The sequence below is a fragment of the Oncorhynchus mykiss genome, chromosome 1, assembly GCF_013265735.2.
Source record: "Oncorhynchus mykiss isolate Arlee chromosome 1, USDA_OmykA_1.1, whole genome shotgun sequence".
In the NCBI taxonomy this organism is placed as follows: Eukaryota; Metazoa; Chordata; class Actinopteri; order Salmoniformes; family Salmonidae; genus Oncorhynchus; species Oncorhynchus mykiss.
Window position 1 is genome coordinate 40,608,587 of NC_048565.1, and position 25,526 is coordinate 40,634,112.

The 25,526-nt window shown below is 42.3% G+C and overlaps 1 protein-coding gene across 2 annotated transcripts in view; it reads right to left on the bottom strand.

The window, feature by feature from the left end:
- Positions 1-25,526, bottom strand: part of LOC110522681 (inositol 1,4,5-trisphosphate receptor type 2) — a 160,699-nt gene that overhangs the window by 18,495 nt on the left and 116,678 nt on the right. For both annotated transcript variants that reach the window (XM_036977399.1, XM_036977393.1), the window contains exons 49-54: positions 22,161-22,336; positions 19,691-19,855; positions 19,409-19,586; positions 12,702-12,832; positions 11,811-11,976; positions 6,400-6,560 (exon numbers count right to left, since the gene is read on the bottom strand). In XM_036977399.1, the coding sequence (XP_036833294.1) occupies positions 6,400-6,560; positions 11,811-11,976; positions 12,702-12,832; positions 19,409-19,586; positions 19,691-19,855; positions 22,161-22,336 (977 nt within the window). The remainder of the gene's footprint in view (positions 1-6,399; positions 6,561-11,810; positions 11,977-12,701; positions 12,833-19,408; positions 19,587-19,690; positions 19,856-22,160; positions 22,337-25,526) is intronic.

Sequence of the window (25,526 nt, forward strand, 5' to 3'; positions counted from 1 at the left end):
ACTGTTTAAACATACATTTTTGTATTGGTTTTCCATTAAAAAAAATATGAAAAATTCATAAAATTCCACGCGAATTCACAATGCAGATGGTCTACATTGCGCTTACTGCAGAGAGAAAGATAACTTTTTTTATTTATGCTGCTGCTACTGCGGCTTTTCAAGAGAGTGGCGCATGTAGCTTGTTATTGTCATCCAATCACAAGTCATCAAACTGGCACTAGACTACAGTCAGAGCTAGAGCCTCCATGTGGCAAGATATTAAGAGATATCTAGGCTAATGAATGGAAGATGGAAATCTGAAGTACCGTAGACTCAATTATCCTAACGTTAGCTAGCTTAACTAGCTTCTCTCTTCTCTCGGTCAGTCAAGACAGATACTAGGTAATCAGATGAGAACTAGTTAGTCTACCAGAGCGAGTCGACTTGGTTGCCATATCCCCCTCCCCTGCTACCCTCCTCACTCAGACGCACACCGCATGGCCCCTCCCCGGCTCGCTGCTTGAGCTGCCGCTCTGCTTCCCTCTCACTCGTACATTACAGGGCCAGTTAATAAAGTAGCTCCTCCTACTAAAGTTACAGCATTGATGCATTAGGTATTTGTTTCATTTGAATTTGACCCTTTATGATGATTACCAGGACCAGGTAGTTTTGTGATGACTGCATTGCTATTAAAATTGTGGAGAAAAAAATAATTCACACTTAGGAATTTTCAGTTAACAATCCAAATTTTGTTGACATTTTTTTTAACGGTCACACCCCTAGTGCACGTGTGCACATTTTACATCACATGACCCATCCACTTCCATAACCAACCCTAGTGGCCTGTAGTACACTACACTGGTATCAAACACTACAACGGTAGAAAACCAAGCAGCACGTGATTGTGTTATCCAGCATCTTGAGAAAGAGCACCAACGTTGTTCAATACACGCATCTCTGCTGGAGACTGTACAACAGGATGTGCTGCCTTCTGCTTGACTCACCTAGGTTAACATAGACTCAAAGAGAGGAGTGTGTGTGTATGTGTGTGTGAGAGAGTGAGAGAGACTGTGCGGCGTGTGTGTACGCATTTGTGTGTGCCCCCCACCAGGACATTTTGACCTTTGGCCTCTCTATAGATCACGAGTTCAGAGGCTCCTCACTGCCGTCTTCCCCTCTCCTGTTGCCGCCGACAACCGACAAGTGACGGCCACGTTGCTAAGGAATAATTGACTCGTGGCGTGATAATGCGTGTGAGAGAGTGAGTGAGTGTCAAAGCGAGCGAGAGAGAGCGAGCGAGCGAGCGGGACAGGAGAACACGTGCCAGGCAGGGCTGAGCTATTAGCAGGCCACTTGAGATAGGTTATGTAACAGAGCTGTGGCTGCAGTGCCTTCATAAAGTAGTCACATCCCTTGACTTTGTATTAAATAGAAAGATGTTGTCACTGGCCTACACACACTACACCATAACATCAAAGTTTTTATATATATATATATATATATATATGCAATCTCCAGAGGTAAAACAAATGAAGTAAAATCACGACGTCAGCGATGTTCAGGTCGGAAAGTCGGGGCTCTAGAAAGATGCCCAGGTTTAAGACTTGGAATTCCGAATTGGATGACCCTTCAAAACAATTTTTCCCAGTCGGATCTAATTTTTCCCCCCAGAGTTCACAGGTATCTTGAACGCACTGAAGTCGGAAATGTCTGAGTTTCCAGTTGTCCTGAACATGGCATTAGTCTCAGCGGAGGGAGGGAGCAGCAAAGGGTCAGCCTCTCGCGGTCTCTGCTCTCTCCTTCCTTTCCTCGTGCGAGACTGACCAGAGACAGGGGACGCAGTCTTCCGTCTGATGGCGAACCTCAAGGCACACCGCATCTGCCTCAAGCACAAATTGTTGTTCCTATGACCAGTGAAAGTGAAATATTCCTCAAAAGACACGATGAGCTGCTAATAATAATAAAAACACAGGGCTACTCATTCACTGCAGCGCAAGTGGGAGTAGGCATTTTTATGTTTTGTAATAGTGTTGAATAAAAACAGTTTGGACAGTGCTGAATTAAAAATGTAACATTAACTCATTCATAAAAACATCAGCTCCTTGCTGTATTATTTGAGTCTCTGGTCATGGTTTTAAAAGTTATGAAATCTCACATAGGCTAGTATCAAACTTGTAGGCACTGCGATTTGAGCTATTCGATTGGCTAGCGCAGTAGGCCCACTAGATTTAGCCACAGACCTCCTGGTCGCTGGGTAAGCGGAGTGTGTCTTTTCAGACAAATTAAATAGTTACAAATGGGAACACTGCCTACCCGGTGCGCAGGACTTCGAAATCAAATGCACCTACCACCAACAGCGCAACACAAAAAAAAAGCACAAGCCTTTATCTTTGGCTTTTCTACAGAAATGTTGGTGATTGACTAGGAATGCCTTGAAGATCGACCGGTTGGTGACCACTGCTGTACAGAATAAAAAATATTCCAAAACATGCATCCTGTTTGCAACAAGGCACTAAAAGTAATGGTAGCTAAGCAAAAAAGGTGGCTAAGCAACTAACTTTTAGTCCTGAAAACAAAGCGTTATGTTTGGGGAAAATCCATTACAACACATTACTGATTACCACTCTCCATATTTTCAAGCATAGTGGTGGCTGCATTATGTTATGGGTATGCTAGTAATTGTTAAGGACTGGGGAGTTGTTTAGGATAAAAAAGAGAATGGAACGAAGGACAGGCAAAATCCTAGCGAAAAACCTGGTTCAGTCTGCTTTCCACACTGGGAGAGGAATTGACCTTCCAGCATGACAATAACCTAAAACACATGTCTACACTGAAGTTGTTTACTAAGAAGACCGTGGCTGTTCCTGAGTGGCAAAGTTACAGTTGTAACTTAAACCTACTTGAAAATGTCCCTGAAAATCAACAGCCAATTTGACAGAGCTTGAATAATTTTTAAAAGAATAAAAATGGGCAAATGTTGCACAATCCAGGTGTGGAAAGCTCTTCGAGACTTACCCAGAAACACTCACAGCTGTAGTCGCTGCCAAAGGTGCTTCCAAAAAGTACTCACTCAGGGGTGTGAACAATTATGTAAATGAGATATTTCTGTATTTCAATTTCAATGAATTAGCTACATTTTCTAAAAACACGTTTTCACTTTGTCATTATCAGGCATTGTGTGTAGATGGGTGAGATTTTTTATTTTATTGAATCAATTTTGAATTCAGGATGTAACAACAAAATGTGGATTAAATCAAGGGGTATGAATACTTCCGAAAGCACTGTACCTGCTGGCTCTGTGCTTGGTGTCATAACGCACACACACAATTTTTTGAACTTTTGCTCAGGGCCATTTACAGTGCAGTCGGGGAGTATTCAGACCCCTTCCCTTAATTCAACATTTGTTACGTTACAGCCTCATTCTAAAATGGCCAATTATTTCCCCCCATCAATCTACACACAACACCCCATTACGACAAAGCGAAAACATATTTTTTTTCTTACAAAAACAGAAATACCTTTACTACATAAGTATTGAGACCCATTGTTATGACACTCGAAATTGAGCTCAGGTGCATCCTGTTTCCATTGGTCATCCATTTATATTTCTACAACTTGATTGGAGTCCATCTGTGGTAAATTAAATTGATTGGACATGATTTGGAAAGGCAAACACTTGTCTATATAAAGGTCCCCAAGTTGACAGTGCATGTCAGAGCAATAGCCAAGCCATGAGGTCGAAGGAATTGTCTGCAGCGCTCCGAGACAGGATTGTGCCGAGGCACAGATCTGGGGAAGGGTAACAAAAAATGTATGCATCATTGAAGGTCCCCAAGAACACAGTGGCCTCCATCATTCTTAAATGAAAGAAGTTTGGAACCACCAAGAATCTCCCTGAAGCTGGCTGCCCAGCCAAACTGAGCAATTGGGGGAAAAGGGCCTCGGTCAAGGAGGTGACCAAGAATCCCGACGGTCACTCTAACAGAGCTCCAAAGTTCCTCTGTGGTGATGGGAGAACCTTCCAGAATGACAACCATCTCTGCAGCACTCCACCAATCAGGCCTTTGTGATAGTGGCCAGACGGAAGCCACTCCTCAGTAAAAGGCACATGACAGTCCGCTTTGAGTTTGCCAAAAGGCACCTGAAGGACTCTTAGCAAAGTTAAGAGGCAAAATTATCTGGTCCATGAAACCAAGATTAAACTCTTTGGCCTAAACGTAAAGTGTCACGTCTGGAGGAATGTTTTTCAGCGGCAGGGACTGGGAGACAAGTCAAGATCGAGGGAAAGATGAACAGAGCAAAGTACAGAGAGATTCTTGATGAAAACCTGCTCCAGGGCACTCAGGACCTCAGACTGGGGCGACGGCTCACCTTCCAACAGGATAACGGCCCTAAGCATACAGCCAAGACAACGCAGGAGAGGCTTCAGGACAAGTCTGTGAATGTCCTTGAGCCCAACCAGAGCCCGGACTTAAACACAATCAAACATCTCTGGACCTGAAAATAGCTGTGCAGCAACACTCCCATCCAACCTGACAGAGCTTGAGAGGATCTGCAGAGAAGAAGTGGAGAAACTCCCAAAATACAGGTGTGCGAAGCGTGTAGCGTCATACCCAAGAAGACTCGAGGCTATAATCGTTGCCAAAGGTGCTAAGGGTCTGAATACTTATGTAAATGTTATCAGTTTTTAAAATGTTTAATACATTTGCAAACATTTCTAAAAACCTGTTTTTGCTTTGTCATTATGTGGCATTGTGTGTAGATTGAGGGGAAAAAAACTATAAAAAACAAATCCATTTTAGAATAAGGCTGTAACAAAATGTGGAAAAAAGTCAAGGGGTCTGAACACTTTACGAATGCACTGTAATTTTGTATTTACCAGGTGGACACACTCATTCTCAGAGTCTTGGAAACTGTGTTTTGTGTTTGTGTGTGTGCATGCGTACGTGCATATGTGATACTCTCCTCAGGTGTCAGTGCACTGGGTACAGACAGTGAGGGAGAGCGGTGGAAAGACTGCGTTAATTAGCTAGTCCACCCCTCAGACTGAGTAAGGACTGCGGTGTGCGTGTTCACCTAAAGCAGACTGCAGAGGACACAGCCTGAGGTCCGCAATGCACTTTAGTGCTGTCTAATACAGAAACTAATGACATGTCAACAGGATAGACTAAATATTTCTCAGAGCTGAAAGTACACAGACCTTGATCTTATATTGTTCAGAAGAGATACAGATCTGGGACTGACTATTGTCTATAAATCCAGGTTGCTTTCTGCCAATCGCAGTGTTTATAGGGCCAACATCTAAAGAGAAGTACATCTACAACTCCTGACTCACCATGACGTCACCATGCACCAGTACCTCAGTCTGACTGGCCATCACTTCTTTAAAACGTGTTAATTACATTCAGTCGTCAACTATTTGTTATGCAAATAACCTCTTGGCAACCAACTAAAATCCCTTCTGATAAAGCTTTATTTAAAGCATCCAGCTATAATGCTTTATAACATGTTGTAATCATGTATGAGCTTTAGTAATGTCTTATAACAAGACAAATAATATGTTATGCATCTGTTTGTGATGTTTCAACACTTCAACAGATTGAAACTCGCTTATATTAGTCAGGATCATTATGAGATGATTACAAGGGGTTTAAGACATGGGTATGACAACTCTAACAATGCATTAGAAGTGCATCATAACAGCTCGTACATAAATGCCCCCTATGTATTGCTTTTTTCCCCCAGACAGGTTGTGGCACGTTGCCACCCTCACTGAATGTCAGTAGCAAAACCCCAGCAGGGAGAAAGATCAGTTTAGGAGAAGTGCACTGTAGCATTATAACCAAGTCTAAGAAAAAGGGAAAGGAAGAGAGGGAGGTTGTGATGCTGGGCTCAGTCATGTTTTGTGGTGTTTTTTTGAGGGGGGTGAGTCTGCTGCAGAGGCTGATGATTCACAGTCAGACCGGAACACAGTTATCATTTTAGTCATTTAGCAGACGCTCTTACCCAGAGCAACTTACAGGAGCATTTAGGGTTAAGTACCTTGCTCAAGGGCACGTCGGCAGATTTTTCACTGCCTCTGGCTGCTGAGGACACCTCAAGATGCTACGGCGACTGCATACATTTAAAGGACAAACTGTGTGTTTGTGCGAGTGTGTGTGTACTCATAACAGACATAGTACACATGTAAAAACAGCCAATACCTTTCAAATGGCAGTGACAGCAAGGAATCCGAATTCAACGAACCAACACTGTTTTCACATTCAACACAGATGAGGTTCAAATATAAAATCCTGACTCATCATTGCATCACCAGTACCTTGGTGCTAAAATAGACACACCGTTCTATCATGCAACACAGAGGTGTTTGAGGTGAAGACCTGTGTAGATCATGGAAGAGGTAGCTCACCAACTACCCACCTTGATCATCTGGGCCACGTAGCTTTCTGGGCCGGTGTACTCTGTGGGGTCCTTCACCCTCACCAGAACCAGGAAGTACAGATAGTGCCACATGTTGTGTTCCGACGTGATGTGCTCCTCAAAGGACACCGTCTTGTTGTCAAACTTATCCCTCTCCAACCCTGAGTGAGGAAAAACAGTACTTATTCACTGATATACCAATTCACTTTAACTTGGTCATATCCTGCAGTTTCGTTGCCGTTCTTAATTATATTTTTGAGCCTCTCTATTTGGGGTGTGCTGAGTACTCGGACAAAACGAGTATCGTAACGGATATGGAGAACTTTCCAAATACAATAGACAAGTATTTTTGTAATTATCTGTGATTGGAAAAATGTCATTGTCAGCTGACAGCACACATCTCTTTCACTCAAACAGTGTGAAGCACTCTGTGCTCTAAACAACTAAAGGCTAGTGCTTCGGTCTGTAAACAAATGGGCGGCAATTACTGTTATTATTTATTCTCACCCAGGCATGTTTCACGAGCGACAGATCAATAGAAAATAAAATGACAAACGTAGATAGTTTATTTTTCATTGTACAAATGTTGTGGCATAAGTGTCGGGAGAGAAAAGGTTTGCTCCTCACAAAAGTTAAACAATATATGGGAGATAGCCTATGTTCATCTAAATATGTGTCTGGAATAAATGCAGGCAATATAGTCATTTTTGTTGTTGAAAAGTCAGCCAGCCAGTCACACACACGAAGTCGGAAGTTTACACATACCTTCCCAAATAAATGTATACTCAGTTTTTCACAATTCTTGAAATTTAATCCAAGTTAAAATTCCCTGCGTTAGGTCAGGTTAGATCCTAAGATCACCACTTTATTTTAAGAATGTGAAATGTCAGAATAATAGTTGAGAGAATGACTTATTTCATCTTTTATTTTTTTCATCACATTCCCAGTGGGTCAGAAGTTTACATACACTCAATTAGTATTTGGTAGCATTGCCTTTAAATTGTTTAACTTGGGTCAAATGTTTCGGGTAGCCTTCCACAAGCTTCCCACATTAAGTTGGGTGAATTTTGGCCCATTCCTCTGACAGAGCTGGTGTAAAAAGTCAGGTTTCTAGGCCTCCTTGCTCGCACACGCTTTTTCAGTTCTGCCCACAAATTTTCTATGGGATTGAGGTCAGGGCTTTGTGATGGCCACTCCAATACTTTGACTTTGTTGTCCTCAAGCCATTTTGCCACAACTTTGGAAGCATGCTTGGGGGCATTGTTCATTTGGAAGACCCATTTGCAACCAAGCTTTAACTTCCTGACTCATGTCATGTCTTGCTTCAATATACCCGCATAATTTTCCCCCTTCATGATGCCATCGACTGTGTGAAGTGCACCAGTCCCTCCTGCAGCAAAGCACCCCCACAACATGATGCTGCCACCCCTGTGCTTCACGATTGGGATGGTGTTCTTTGGCTTTTCCCCCAATCATAACAATGGTCATTATGGCCAAACAGTTCTATTTTTGTTTCATCAGACCAGAGGACATTTCTCCAAAAAGTACCATCTTTGTCCCCATCTGCAGTTGCAAACCGTAGTCTGGCTTTTTTATGGCTGTTTTGGAGCAGTGGCGTCTCCTTCCTGAGCGGTATGACGGCTGCGTGGTCCCATGGTGTTTATACTTGCGTACTATTTTTTGTACAGATGAACATGGTACCTTCAGGCATTTGGAAATTGCTCCCAAGGATGAACCAGACCTTCACAGGTACACCTCCAATTGACCCATTTGACTCAAATGATGTCAATTAGCCTATCAGAAGCTTCTAAAACCATGACATCATTTTATGGAATTTTCCAAGCTGTTTAAAAGGCACAGTCAACTTAGTGTATGTAAACTTCTGACCCACTGGAATTGTGATACTGTGAATACTAAGTGAAATAATCGGTCTGTAAACAATTGTTGAAAATTACTTGTCACGCACAAAAGTAGATGTCCAAGAAATATGTGGAGTGATTGAAAAACGAGTTCTAATGACTCCAACCTAAGTGTATGTAAACTCCCGACTTCAACTGTACATACACACAGACAGACATACACACATACTACCGGTCAAAAGTTTTAGAACACCTACTCATTCAAGGGTTTTTCTTTTTTTTAACTATTTTCTACATTATAGAATAATAGTGAAGACGTCAAAACTATGAAATAACACATATGAAATCATGTAGTAACGAAAAAGTTCAACAAAATCAAAATATATTTTGTATTTCAGATTCTTCCAATAGCCACCCTTTGCCTTGATGACAGCTTTGCACACTCTTGACAGTCTCTCAACCAGCGTCATGAGGTAGTCACCTGGAATGCATTTCCATTAACAGGTGTGCCTTCTTAAAAGTTAATATGTGGAATTTCTTTCCTTCTTAATTAATTTGAGCCAATCAGTTGTGTTGTCACAAGGTAGGGGTGGTATACAGAATATATCCCTATTTGGTAAAATACCAATTCCATATTATGGCAATAACAGCACAAATAAGCAAAGAGAAATGACAGAACATCATTACTTTTAGATATGAAGGTCAGTCAATACAGACTTTTTCAAGAATTTTGAAAGATGGTTTTTGAAGTCGCAATAACCATCAAGCGCTATGATGAAATTGGCTCTCATGAGGACTGTCACAGGAATGGAAGAACCAGAGTTACCTCTGCTGCAGAGGATAAGTTCATTAGAATTACCAGCCTCAGAAATTGCAGCCCAAATAAATGCTTCAGAGTTCAAGTAACAGACACATCTCAACATCAACTGTGTGCATCAGGCCTTCATGGTCAAATTTCTGCAAAGAAACCACTCCTAAAGGTGTAAGGGTAATCAACTATGTAAGGGCTATTTGACCAAGAATGAGAGTGATGTAGTCCTGCATCAGATGACCCGACCTCCACAATCCCCCAACCTCAACCAAATTGAGATGTTGTGGGATGAGTCTGACCGCATAGTGAAGGAAAAGCAGCCAACAAGTGCTCAGAATATGTGGGAACTCCATCAAAACTGTTGGAAAAGCATTCCAGGTGAAGCTGGTTGAGAGAATGCCAAGAGTGTGCAAAGCTGTCATCAAGGCAAAGGGTGGTTATTTGAAGAATCTCAAATAGAAAATATATTTAGATTAGTTTAACCCTTTTTTGGTTACTACATGATTCCATATGTGTTATGTCATAGTTTTGATGTCTTCACTTTTATTCTACAATGTAGACAATAGTAAAAATAAAGAAAAACTCTTGAATGAGTAGGTGACCGGTAAAATAAATTAATAAATAAATAAATAAATGTTATATATATATATATATATATATATATATATATATATATATATATATATATATATATATATATATATATATATATATACACACACACACAGCTCAAAAAAAATAAAGGCTCAAAAACAATCTTTACATAGTTGAATGTGCTGACAACAAAATCACACAAAAATGATCAATGGAAATCAAATTTATCAACCCATGGAGGTCTGGATTTGGAGTCACACTTAAAATTAAAGTGGAAAACCACACTACAGGCTGATCCAACTTTGATGTAATGTCCTTAAAACAAGTCAAAATGAGGCTCAGTAGTGTGTGTGGCCTCCATGTGCCTGTATGACCTCCCTACAATGCCTGGGAATGCTCCTGATGAGGTGGCGGATGGTCTCCTGAGGGATCTCCTCCCAGACCTGGACTAAAGCATCTGCCAACTCCTGAACAGTCTGTGGTGCAACGTGACGTTGGTGGATGGAGCGAGACATGATGTCCCAGATGTGCTCAATTGGATTCAGGTCTGGGGAACGGGCGGGCCAGTCCATAGCATCAATGCCTTCCTCTTGCAGGAACTGCTGACACACCCCAGCCACATGAGGTCTAGCATTGTCTTGCATTAGGAGGAACCCAGGGCCAACCGCACCAGCATATGGTCTCACAAGGGGTCTGAGGATCTCATCTCGGTACCTAATGGCAGTCAGGCTACCTCTGGCGAGCACATAGAGGGCTGTGCGGCCCCCCAAAGAAATGCCACACCACACCATGACTGACCCACCGCCAAACCGGTCATGCTGGAGGATGTTGCAGGCAGCAGAACGTTCTCCACGGCGTCTCCAGACTGTCACATGTGCTCAGTGTGAACCTGCTTTCATCTGTGAAGAGCAGAGGGGGCCAGTGGCAAATTTGCCAATCTTGGTGTTCTCTGGCAAATGCCAAACGTCCTGCACGGTGTTGGGCTGTAAGCACAACCCCCACCTGTGGACGTCGGGCCCTCATACCACCCTCATGGAGTCTGTTTCTGACCGTTTGAGCAGACACATGCACATTTGTGGCCTGCTGGAGGTCATTTTGCAGGGCTCTGGCAGTGCTCCTCCAGACACAGCAAACCTTCTTGCCACATCTCGCATTGATGTGCCATCCTGGATGAGCTGCACTACCTGAGCCACTTGTGTGGGTTGTAGACTCCGTCTCATGCTACCACTAGAGTGAAAGCACAGCCAGCATTCAAAAGTGACCAAAACATCTGCCAGGAAGCATAGGAACTGAGAAGTGGTCTGTGGTTATCACCTGCAGAACCACTCCTTTATTGGGGGTGTCTTGCTAATTGTCTATAATTTCCACCTGTTGTCTATTCCATTTGCACAACAGCATGTGAAATTTATTGTCAATCAGTGTTGTTTCCTAATATATATATATATATATATATATATATATATATATATATATATATACACACACACACACATACATATATATATATACACACACACATACATACACACACTATCCTAGTTCATTGATCATTGAACAGGACTAAGTTAATCATGTACATTGTCACTGGTCGGGGTCGTTTAATAATGTGTGCGTGCGAATGAGCGAATTAATATAACGATGCGCTCCGAGATGTGTTCTGACTGATAGCGCAATAATGCGCAGTTGAGGTATAAGCTTTACTGGCATTTAAAACGCACTTCCGGGTTTTCCGATCACAAGTAAATCCAATTGCGAGTATTAAGTGTGATGATATAGATAGGTTTCTGAATACAAGTATGACGAGATCCTCACACCCCTACTCTCTATACGGTCTTGTTGTATATCTACAGCACATACTTCATTGTAATATTCGATATGTACAGGCAGCAAGCACATAAGGAAGTCAGATTTTATTCTAACATTGCAAGACAGTAGAGGGAGTATCGCTATTAAAGTGGCAAAACGCAAGAAATTTACCGTAGAACGTCGCATCAGGACGATACAAAAACCCACACATAACGCTGTACAATATGTATTTTCCTGCTATGTAGTTCTGTGTACTGTTATGTAGTGTTATGTGGTTCTCTGTAGTCTTCTATGTAGTGCTATATAGAGTTATGTAGTGCTGTGTAGGGCTGTGAACCCACCACAGATGAAGCAGGTAGTCTTCAGTATCTCCTCCTTCCTCTGCTTCTCGCTCCTCAGGTCAGCGAACGTATCGATGATGACGCCGAAGATGAGGTTGAGGACGATGATGATGACGATGAAGAAGAACAGCAGGTCATACACCACACGGGCCACAAACAGAGGATCCTGGGTAACGAGTGGACCGGTGAGAAACGAGAGAATGATCTTCAGCATCATCATTATCCACCTCGTGTAAAGTACTTAAGGAGTACATTAAAGTATTTTTTTTGTGTATCTGTACTTTACTATATATATTTTTGCCAACTTTTACTTCACTACATTTCTAAAGAAAATAATGTACTTTTTACTCCATACATTTTCCCTGACACCCAAAATTTGGAAAGGAAAGTGGTCCAATTCACACACTTTTCAAGAGAACTTCCCAGGTCATCCCTACTGCCTCTGATATGGTGGACTCACTAAAAAATGCTTTGTTTGTAAATTATGGCTATCCGTTGTGCCGTTTGCTTAAAATAAGGAAGTATATATTATTTTACTTTTGATACTTAAGTATATTTTAGCAATTATATTAACTTTTGATACTTAAGTATATTTAAAACCAAATACTTTTACTCAAGTAGTATTTAACTGGGTGACTCACTTTTACTTGAGTCATTTTCTATTAAGGTATCTATACTTTTACTCAAGTATGAAAAGTGAGTACTTTTTCCACCCCTGCTATCCACATCCTCAATAATCATCATCCCGATTAATACCATCAATTGAACTGTAATCATCACCACCAGCATCATCATGAAAAATAGTTGGCCCTTTGTTTTAGTACATTTTATTAATGACTGGTTCATTGATCAATTGATTGATGGACTGACTGATTGGACAAGGTCACTCACGTCTTTGGAAGGTTTCCTCAGCACGTCTCCCACTCCCCCTCCGTTCCTCAGGCCCTGGTTCAGCACCGTCACGATACACATCAGCAGAGTGTCACACACACGCTCCGTCCCATCGTCCTCCCCCGCCATCACTGGGCACACACATCAAAACATATAGCCATGAGGAGTGTGTCTCTGTGTGTGTGAGCGCAACGCAGCAGGGCAGGCCATTTCCCCCTCCTGCTACTCAATACTGTGTGTTGGGTAACTAATGATAGATGTACACATCAAAAGGTGGTAGTATCTTAAATCTACCTGACAACGAGTGACAAGTTCACAATTCAAAAAGCTGTACATGTCTATATCAGATTCAGGTTGAAAACCCCTCACAATAGTAGACTTCAACAAAAGCTTGTGCTCACAACACTGGATGAAAGAGTTTGAACACTGAAACGTGGGAGGATGTGACCCCTCTATGTGAAGATTTGAAAAGAAGGGAGGAGGGTTGTAAAGAAAACAGCGAGAGAGAGATTGAGAGGGTGAGAACATTGTCAGAGAAGGAGGGATAGAAATAGAGAGGAGCCGGTGAGGTCACGTGTCGAGGCCCCTGTAGTGCAGGTGATCCATAGACACACACTGGACTAGAGAACAAAGATGAGGACGATGAGTCATCCCCTATATACCTCTGCTTCTGCCTCTCCACGATTACTCTACACTAAGGACTGAGAACTAACTGAACTAGCTATGGTCTGAAAGTGCTGAAAGAGCAGTGGACCGGATTCAAACAAATACTGGCAGCGCAGTGTTTCCATTAGGAAAATGTGGCGGCGGACATTTGACCGGCAGCATTTTACTTTACAGAGCATGTCAGAAATTTACCGGACCCACATCCATCTGTTGCGCAACCAGATTAGGGCGTCCACGCACGGTTCTCAAAATGACATGTCTTAACAGGACATACAACTCGTATGCAACAGCAGGCATCATTCTTAATGAACTTCGATGAGCAATTTGAAGATGTTAGAATACATAGGCAGCGACTGCATAAGGCTAGAGAAGCTTTCCCTAAAGTACATCGAATTAGATTGTAAAAATTATATAGCCTAATCAGTTTACTCCTGTCGATACAGAAATAAATAAAATCAGTCAAAATAGGCTACTACACCAGAAAGCATGATTTGGCCACAGGGGATCATTAGGAAACAAATGATACTCGTATAGACTATAGTCAGAAGGGCCCGCAATTTGAGCAGAGCTTGCGGCAAATACCAAATAGATGATTGTTGAGTTGCGACGGTCAGTGAAAAGCAGAGACCCCCAGCCAGGCATATCGCAATATTTAAAAATACAATCTCTAAAAAAAACAGTTTGGAAAACAAATGGCTATTGCTGTAATGAGAAGACAAATGAAGAGACTCCAATTTGTCTTTTAATTATCAAGATTCTCAACTGAATTGAGAGAAAAGTAGTACTCTTATTGGCTGGCACCAGCGGTGAACATGTCTTTATCATTGGGTCAGTGCCACTTTTGTTTGTATTTGGACAATCATTTCCTCCTCCAGGTTATATAGACATTGTATTTGTGTTGCTCCTTTTCGTAATATATGAATCAGACAACGTCGTTTTTATCGATCTGTTTGTCAGTGTCAGCAGAGTAGCCTACCCTGTAATTTGTCGTATTAAAAAAAGTTTCCGCTAATGTCTCCAGTCATACATAGTGTAGTAGAATTGCTTGAAATGTGTTTATAAAAAGGCCAATGTTTTCCTGTGCAAAAAAAAGGAGAATAAATTAAGGATAAAGCCTGCTATCTGATAGTGTAGCCTAGGCCTACCCTGAGCCACTACGACTATCCAACCTACTCATCACATTAGGAATAGTAGACTATCTTAGATAAGTCCGCAAATGTGAGGATGCATGGAATGCCTGCCATTATAAAAGGTGTATTTTTATGGTTAAAATTTGCTTTGCCAAACTTCAAACTCACATGCCGCCTATGTTAGAATAACTGCCCACATTTACTTTTCCTCAGCCAACAAGATAAACAGCTAAATCAATAGCCTATGTCAATCTACTATCCTCCACTGTAGAAAAGTTGCCCTATTCTATTGGTCATCTTGTCGTTCGGTACAAGAAAGAAATAGCCTTTTCCAAACAGACTCTGGGACAGTTGATGGATGATAGATCCCAAATTCATACAACCAGTACGCCTAGGCTACATCCAATTATAAGCGCAGCAATGCACACAAGGCAGTAGGCTACGTGCGAATGAAAATATCTGTTAGAAATTTAGAAAGAGGGGAAATTTAAATATGCAACAACTAGCATGGGTTGCTAATGACTAGGATTGTGGCATTGGCTACTGGACAATTAAATCAAATTGATTTGAAAACCAATAGAAGATGAGAGAAAAAGGCTACTGGTTTCAATGGCATTTGGAAGTCTTTAGAAAATAATTGCCTGCACGTTTGGTTGGATTTTGCCTAGTCTAGTCAAGGTAAGACATGCCTCACAATATGCAGTAAAACGCTCAGGTTTCAAACAAATAAGGATATGTCTTCAAAACGGATACTGCCTCCAGTTCATTGCAAAGTGGTGTGTGACACGCTGAAGCCTGCCTAGTTGCCTATACACTTGAATGGCAAATGGGAAGAAAGCTTTAATCACCAGTTGAGAAATAAAAATGTATTTTTAATCGTGGCCATAGTCTTTTTTAAATGCGATTGGCTTTAGAATTGTTGTGCAATGACTGGTCTTATTAAAGCACATGTTTCACTCCAGCAGCAACAAACAGCTGTTTGAGCTGTATCAGCAGCTCTCACGCTACATCGACTGGTATTTCAATCAATGAAGGATAAAATGCATTATTTCGCAAAGGGATTTTTTTCTCTCTCTCTCCCAGACAATTGGCTGGCACCAATAATAATTATTATTATTATTATTTTTTTAAATCGACCAAAAGCCGGCTATTACCGTCTAACGGAAACCCTGTGGCAAGTAAAGTCCAGGCCTGGAGCTCCCGCTGTGCACTCAGACAGCTCAGCCCACAGACAGACAGTACAATAAACACACACACCCAGACCAGCCGGTTATATAAGAGCGCCGCTCTGTTCTACGCTGCACGGCCACCACGCCAGATTATGCAACAGGTGCATATGTGCTGGTAAATTGTCTCTCCCGGACTGCCCGAGCGTTGTGCGAAAGCACACCCACACTCTTGTATGCATGTACTCACGCTCTGGAAAGCTCACACACATGGGGAAGTGTGCAACGGCACAGGCTATTAATGTTCCACCTACAGATGCATGAACGTATAAGCGTGCACGCACACAGTCAGTCAACAGAGACAGAGGTTGATCTTAAATCCATAGTCTTGTAAACTATGTTTAGTAAAATTGTGTTTACTAGTAATTACACATAGCTGTTATGACACAAAGCAAAAAATCCATCCTACTACTCAAAGTCTATATTCCTGTCAGTTCCAACTGACAACACTAAAATCTATTCTGTTTACTCTCCAGCCCTATTTCACTATTGATAAGCAGTGTCTGAAGAGAACAGCGGGAAATGATAAAATGAACCATCTGTCTCATGCTGTACTGCCAGGTGATAACTACCACCGGGTGATAACTACACAGTGGGTGATAACTACACAGTGGGTGATAACTACACAGTGGTTGATAACTACACAGTGGGTGATAACTACACAGTGGGTGATAACTACCACCGGGTGGGTGATAACTACACAGTGGGTGATAACTACCACCGGATGATAACTACACTGTGGGCAAAAGGGATTGTACTGACGTCATTAGAATGCATTTTATTAATTTGTGGACAGGTTGTATACTGGCTGTATAAGGAGGTTCTCACGACCGTGGGACACAGAATTTACCTGAAAATGACTGAGGCCAGTCAGGTGTGGGTATTGAAGGGGGGCAGTTAGGTGTGGATGGGGTCAGGGTAGGCCTAATGGGAAGACTATGGGGCCTCAGTCCAGTGTAAAAGGAGTGCAGACATCAAATGATCAGAGATCATGGACCTTCTAAGTGAGCAGTGACGAGATCAGTGATCAGCAGGACAGGCTTAGGAGGGTGGGGTGCTGCAGGGGAACAGATTAAATGGGCAGAGATGCCAAGGTAACCTGCCCAAATGACTATACTGTTGCACACATCTACAGTCGTATGAAAAAAAGTTTGGGCACCCCTCTGAGGCTGCATAATAATTTACTCTGTCGTCACAGAAAATGATCACAGTGGCATGCCATTAATTTTCTAATAAAAGCTGAGTACTGGGGGTATTGTCCAGACAAAGATTTTTAGTGTAGGAATATTAAGTTGTATGAAATTAAATCAGAACGGTCAAAAACAGCCCACAGACCACCTCCAAAGACCTACAACCTCATCTTGCTGCAGATGGTGTCACTGTGCATCGTTCAACAATTCAGTGCACTTTAAACAAGGAGAAGCTGTATGGGAGAGTGATGCGGAAGAAGCTTTTTCTGCACACACGCCACAAACAAGAGTCGCTTGAGGTATGCAAACGCACATTTGGACAAGCCAGCTTCATTTTGGAATAAGGTGCTGTGGACTGATGAAACAAAGATTGAGTTATTTGGTCATAACAAGGGACGTTATGCATGGCGGCAAAAGAACACAGCGTTCCAAGAAAAACACTTGCTACCCACAGTAAAATTTGGTGGGGGTTCCATCGTGCTGTGGGGCTGTGTGGCCATTGCCGCTGCTGGGAATCTTGTTAAAGTTGAGGGTCGCGTGGATTCCACTCAATATCAGCAGATTCTTGGGAATAATGTTGAAGAATCAGTCACAAATTTGAAGTTACGCCAGGGCTGGATATTTCAACAAGACGACGACCCAAAACACTGCTCAAAATCTACCCGGGCATTTATGCAGAGGAACAAGTACAATGTTCTGGAATGGCCATCCCAGTCCCCAGACCTGAATATCATTGAGAATCTGTGGGATGATTTGAAGCGGGCTGTCCATGCTCAGCAACCATCAAACCTAACTGAACTGGAGATGTTTTGTAAGGGGGAATGGTCCAAAATACCTTCATCCAGAATCCAGACACTCATTAGAGGCTATGGGAAGCTTCTAGAGGCTGTTATTTTAGCAAAAGGAGGCTCTACTAAATACTGATGTGATTTTTCTATTGGGGTGCCAAAATGTATGCACCTGTCTAATTTTGTTTTGATGCATATTGCACATTTTCTGTTAATCCAATAAACCTCATTTCACTACTGATATATTACTCTGTCCATCAGTTATTTGATAGATCAAAATTAAATTGCTGATCCAAACACCAAATTATTTATAAATGGAAATCATGGAAATTGTCAGGGGTGCCCAAACTTTTTCATACGACTGTATAGCCATGAAATTCTTTGAAAGGCTGGTCATAGCTAACATCAACACCCTGATCCCAGACACCCTGATCCCACTCCAATTTGCATACCGCCCAACAAATCCACAGATGACCGATCTCTATTGCACTCCACACTGCCCTCACCCACCTGGACGAAAGAAAAACCTCTGTAAGAATGCTGTTCATTGACTACAGCTCAGCATTCAATGCCATAGTCCCTTCCAAGCTCATCACCAATCTCAGGACCCTGGAACTGAACACCTCCCTCTGCAACTGGATCCTGGCCTTCCTGACAGGCTGCCCCTAGGCGGTGAGGGTTGACAACACCACATCCACCACGCTGACCATCAACATGGACTACCTGTATTGACCCTTTTTATGCACTAACTCTTGCAATGACTATGCACACTCACTGGATTCTGTGTCCCTCGGCCACACACAATTTCACACTCATCACACATGGGGCGGCAGAAAGCCTAGTGGTTAGAGCGTTGGGCCAGTAACCAAAAGGTTGCTGACAAGGTAAAAATCTGTCGTTCTGCCCCTGAACAAGACAGTTTTTAATTGTATTTTAACTAGGCAAGTCAGTTAAGAACAAATTCTTATTTTCAATGACGGCCTAGGAACAGTGGGTTAACTGCCTGTTCAGGGGCAGAACGACAGATTTGTACCTTGTCAGCTCGGGGATTTGAACTTGCAACCTTCCGGTTACTAGCCCAACGCTCCCCGGTAGGCCGTCATTGTAAATAAGAATTTGTTCTTAACTGACTTGCCTAGTTAAATAAAAGTTCAATAATCCCTCGTACCCTGCAAATAGACTCGGTACTGGTATACCATGTTATTTTTAACTTATTGTCAACCACTGTGTATTTAATCCTTGTGTCACTACTTCAAATGTAAAAATAATAATAATAATAATAATAATAAATATATATATATATATATATATATATATATATATATATATATATATATATATATATATATATATATATATATATATATATATATATATATACACACACACATATACACACACACACATCTCCTTAACCCTGCGTTGTTGGAAAAGACCCATAAGTAAGCATTTTACTGTTAGCCTACACCTGTTGTTTACAAAGCAAGTGACAAATAACATTTGATTTGAGATCTAGGGTAGTATAGGGGCTGAGGAACAGTGTGTACTAACTGAACTAGGGGCAAAAGTGCAGAGACCTAGGGTAGAGCATAGAGGCAAAGGTAGTGAGTAGGGGGTGATTGTGGGTACTGAATGAAGGGGGGGGGGGTAATAGGATAGAGTACAGGGTTCTGGGATGAAGAGGAGAGGGCGTCTATGGGCACTGACCTGGCAGACGTTGCACGTCCATGCGGAAGTCGTCCTTGAGGAAGAGGAAGCCCACGATGGAGAAGAGGTAGACCAGGATGAGGGCCAGTACAGCCGTGAGGACGATGGAGCGCCCATTACGCGTCACACTCTTGACCACATTCAGCAGGGTCTCCTCGCGGTTCAGCAGGTCAAAGAGCTGAGGGGCACAGACACACAGTCAGACGGATACAGATGGTCTTTTTTAAGTTTAATGGTAAAGTGCTGCAGAGAAGACCAGACAGAGAGATTGTTTCGACTAACCAGGAAGCTGTAGAAGAACTCGTGGACGAAGAGGCCCAGCATACAGACGATGACATAGCCCACGTGGTAGAGGAAGGGCATGTCCATGACCACCGGCTTGTAGCCCCGTGTGAACGTCCCCTGGTTGCCCACAAAGCTCACCAGGAACACAATCTTATTGAGGAGCTGGAGAGATGAGAGAGGAGAGGACTGAGCAATGGCTACCATAGAAGACGATGCTGAAATCACAAGAAAACATTTGTGCACTGTAGGCTTGGGCAGTATATGGTATACCGGGGTATTTGGAAAAAGCCAAGCGACATGCGTTCTTCATGTCACCTCACATTATTATGAAGCTTACGGTAATCCCCAGTCAAATGGTGTTAGTTTACAAGCACAACGATGAGAGACCGGAGCCTTGTGATCTAATTACAGTACGGAATTCACAACATGTTTGCCAGCTAGATGACTTGTAACTATTAAGTTAACTGTCTAAAATGTGCTGAATGCTCTGCAGTTGTGCATTTGGTTTGCTAATTAGTAGCTAGTTAGCTATCTAGCTAAGAATTTGCTTGGTAACTGCAAAGAATCCCCTCCTGGATCAAGAGCCTCGCTGGCTAATATTTGTTTTGTGCCGCGAACTGTGAGTAGAATCTTTACAAAATGCTCGCAATGCACTCATTAGCATTTAGTTAGCATTCTCAATGGGAACTTAAATGTACTTGTTAACATTGCTAACCTTCGGATTACACCGTATCAGTGGGGTTTGAAAACAACGCCCCTTGTGTTCATTACCGAATATCCCAGTTTGGCACAAGGTCGGTATGAAGGTATGATAATCTGGATACCGCCCAATCCTAGTACACTGTACATTTACTTAAAAATATCTTGTCCGTATTTTACTGTTCTGTACTTTTTGCAAACAAATTGCCTCTTGGGAATAATAAAACATCAATAATATAATTAATTAACAACAGTAATTCTTATTTCCTGATATAACAATGCCAAAACCGGGAGCATCCCAGCCGTAGACGGGTTGGGGTTAACTTCTCTAGGATAGGGGGCAGCATTCGGAATCTTGGATGAAAAGCATGCCCAAATTCAACTGCCTGCTACTCATCCCCAGAAGATAAGATATGCATATTATTAGTATTATTATTAATATTATTAGTAATATTATTCGATTTGGATAGAAAACCCTCTGAAGTTTCTAAAACTGTCATGAATCATGTTTGTGAGTATAGCAGAACTTATGTAGCAGGTGAAACGCCGAGGACAAACCATTCAGATTTTTTTTTTTTTAAGTCACTCTCTTTTCTTTCTTTTAAAAAATTTGACCCCCTTTTATCTCCCCAATTTCATGGTATCCAATTGTTAGTTGCTACTATCTTGTCTCATCGCTACAACTCCCGTACGGGCTCGGGAGAGACGAAGGTTGAAAGTCATGCGTCCTCCGATACACAACCCAACCAAGCCGCACTGCTTCTTAACACAGCATTTAAATAACAAAACAAATTGACAATACAACTTTCATAAGTTACATAACAATAAAAAGAGACTAGCCTGCTGGCCTTACTGGGTGGATAGGAACATTAGCACGAGCTATTTAGGAGGGATATCACACCTAGCACAAATGATTGTCTAGTTCTGTTTTTCCTGCCGAGTGGTGACCTATACCTGCGCCCAGAGGGTAGTAGTTCAAAGTCCGGGTACAGAGGGTGGCTTGGGTCTAAAATGATTTTGTGAGCCTTGCGGAGGGCCTTGACCTCAAAGATCTCATCCAGGCCTGTCTGTTTGACTCCAAGTACCTGGCTTGCTGTGGTGATAATCCTTCTCAGCATATTTCTCTGGCTGACAGTGGCATTGCCAAACCAACAAACAATATAAAAAGTTTAAATACTCTCAATGAAATATGTATAAAACAGAGACAGCATAGTACAATTAACATTAAAAGATCCCAGCTTTTTGAGAAAGTACAGTCTCTGTTGACTCTTTTTGTAGATCAGGTCTGTATATTTACTCCACTGAAGCTTATTGTCCAAGAGGACACCCAGATATTTGTATTCCTCTATAATCTCTATGTTCTGACCTCTGATAGATGTTGCAGAGGTAGGTGTTGCATGCTTCCTGAAGTCTATGCACATCTCTTTGGTCTTATTGGTATTGAGGACCAAGTGTGATTGGTCACACCACTCTACAAAGTCATTTAGGACTGGGCCATAGTGTTCCTCGTCATCATGAAACAGTGTCATCAGCGACACTGCCTTGATCAGCGAACTTAACGAAGTGTCTGTCAGGATGGCGTAAAATGTCTTGCTCATGGGCACACCGACAGTAGGTAGCACATGGGATATTGATGCTAGCAAACCTCTGGGTGCCGGCTAACTCCCACCAGATTTACCCCATCTGCCCTGGGATTCGAACCTAGTACACTGCCCGCCTCTCTAACATCAAGGATATCGTTGCCCTCGGATAACTCTACTGTACTTACGTTGGCGGCACCCAGTAGCAACAGGGTGGGGTCCAGGCCCAGTGTGTAGATGGAGCGCAGTATAACAGAGACCAGGAAGGGCCGGACACTCCCTGGTTTGGGAAGGATGAAGAGCATGGTGGTACACACCACCAACGCCACCCACAGCAGGATGGATACAAAGGGGGGCAGGATGCCTGGGGATGAGATATACAAGCAAATGTCAACAACAACAAAGACAGATTAAGATATTAGCGCTGTTCAGAGAGGTGGCATTTGGATTCATGTATTATGCAACAGAAGTGAGTGCTTCATTATAGCCTGGTCCCAGATCCGTTTGTGCCGTCTTGCCACAAGGGGACAAGGCTATAGCTAAGATGCAACTGCCAACTGGCTAGACAACGCAAGCAGATCTGGGACCAGGATAGCACTTAGCTACACTTGGCACAACACTATGTTCTCTCTAGTCTCTCTGCCTCTCTCTCTCACAATGGGCATGTCCCAATGACCCTTGTGCCCCTCTTAAATTCTGTCTTCTACTTACCACGTGATCCAACGTTTAGTGTGATTATCACACACGTGGTCATGCAGAAAACGCCAAACAAGACTGGGACTTTCTCGCATCGTGACCTACCTAGTGCCACAGTCATGTTTCCCGTCACAAGCAGGCTTTATTTAGCCTTTCCCCAAGAGGAACTGGCTGCAACTCACTAGTGGGTACCAGAGCCACTTGAGATCCCTTGGGAACTACTTGCTCATGGTCATTAGGCACCACACAGAAGAAAGACTGACCAACAGGTAGGGACTACCTGAAATTGTCCAATGAGAAACGCTTGTTTTCATGTTCCACTTGAAAATAAAAATGTATACCCCTTTTTCTCCCCAATTTCGTGATAGCCAATAGGTAGTTACAGCTTTGTCCCATCGCTTCGAAGGCCGAAAGCCATGCGTCCTTTGAAACACGACCCCGCCAATCCGCACTGCTTCTTGACACACTGCTTGCCTAAACCGGAACCCAGCCGCACAAATGTGTTTGAGGAAACACCGTACAACTTGCGACCGTGTCAGCATGCATGTGCCCGGCCCGCCACAGGAGTCACTAGAGCGCGATGGGACAAGGACATCCTGTCCGGCCAAACCCTCCCCTAACCCGGACGATGTTGGGCCAATTGTGCACAGCCTCATGGGTCTCAGAGACAGCAGGGGTTCAAGTTGTAGAACTCAGTTCCTACATTTGAATATAAAAATGGATTTGATCAGACAAAAATATGCTACATTTTTATCTCTGGGACCCTCAGGATGACAAATCAGAGCAAGATTACTGAATGTAAGTACATTATTTACCATCAGAGGTGAATGCATCAAACCAGTTGTGGTGATAAAAGTGTTGTTGTGCACTCTCCTCAAACAATAGCATGGTCTTTTTTCACTGTGATAGCTACTGTAAATTGGACAGTGCAGTAAGAATAACAAGAATTTAAGTTTTCTGCCAATATAAGACATGTCTATGTCCTGGAAAGTTTGCTGTTACCTATGTCATTCTAGTCACATTAGCATACGCTAGCATCAACCATCCTGGTATCGGGACAACGATCCCGTAGAGGTTAAAGTAATGATGATCTGTCATTTCTCTTTGCTTATTTGAGCTGTTATTTCCATAATTTGGACTTGGTTTTTTACCAAATTGGGCCATCTTCTATATACCACCCCTACCTTGTCACAACACAACTGATTGGCTCAAACGCATTATGAAGGAAAGAAATTCCCCAAATTAACTTTTAAGAAGGCACACCTGTTAATTGAAATGCATTCCAGATGACTAGTTCATAGAGCTGGTTGAGAGAATGCCAAGAGTGTGCAAAGCTGTCATCAAGGCAAAGGGTGGCTACTTTTAAGAATCTAAAATATAAAATACATTCTGATTTGTAAAAAAAAAAAAAGGTTACTACATGATTCCATATGTGTTTCGTCATGGTTTTGATGTCTATTATTATTATTATTCCACAATGTAGAAAATAGTAAAAATAAATAAAAACTCTGGAATGAGTAGGTGTTTCAAAACTTTTGACCGGTAGAGAGTGGGAATATATATATATATATATATTCCCACTCTATATACATACATACACACACATACATATACACATATATGTGTGTGTAATATATATATATATATATATATATTGTGGCAAAGAAGGGGGCTGAGTGATAAATGGCAGATATGTGAGGGCAGAACTAATATACGGGCTCTGCCCGCTCACTAAAATGGCCACCCTGGCCAGAACTACAGATCTCAAAATGGCAGCCCGCCAAAAACTACAATCCCCAGAAGCAAGATAAATCAGGACAAGAGAGAGAAGAAGGGGCTGGGGATCTGTGAAACATAGAGAAATAGACAATATATAGAATCGTCTGGATTTACGACCTGGACTGTTTGGACTTAATTGTTGGTGTTTGGACCTGGATCTACCAAGAACCCGATTCGTGTCCCAAACCCTGCTGTCCTTGACCATGCCTGCGGCCTGGGTGGAGAATCCAACAGACAGGTACTGTCGTGTTCGAAAGAACTCTCATTCTCAGGTGATTTTGGTGACGGTCTTACCGCTTAATTTGTGACAAACTCTCCTAACCGTGAAGAGGTTTGTCACACGTGGTGGAGAATGCAGGCACAGTGTGGTCTGAAGTGAATAAAGGGACAAACCGTATCACTGGTTCGGTAGAAAAAAGGAAGTGTTCAGTTAGTACTCCAAAGGGAAGTCAGGTTTTTTGTGTGGATAGCTCATCAGGATGCAATGTGAATGCATCAGGACACGTTGCAGGTCCAGCACCTCACCAACCAGCTGCTCACAGAGGAGCAAGAGAGAAACGCTGGGAGTTAATTAACCTCCTGAAGCTAGGGGGCACTATTTTTATTTTTGGAAAAATAACGTTCCCAAAGTAAACTGCCTATTTCTCAGGACCAGATGCTAGAATATGCATATAATTGACATCTTAGGATAGAAAACACTCTAAAGTTTCCAAAACTGTAAAAATATTGTCTGAGTATAACAGAACTGATATTGCAGGCGAAAGCCTAAGAAAAATCCAATCAGGTATTGACTCATATTTTGAAACCGTTGTGTTCCTATGCATCCCTATTGGCCATTGAAAGGGATATCAACCAGATTCCTTTTTCTACGTATTCCCTAAGGTGTCTACAGCCTTTAGACATAGTTTCATGCCTTTATGTTGAAGAATGAGCGTAAAGGTCCAAATTTGCGTAAGTGGCCAGCTGAGGGCTCTCAGAGTGATTCTTGATTAAAAGACAGAGGTAGCCATTTGGGTAGTTCCAAGAGGTTAAGAGAAGGCCTAAAAGGGACTAGTGGCCCAAATTGGGCCTCAGTTACC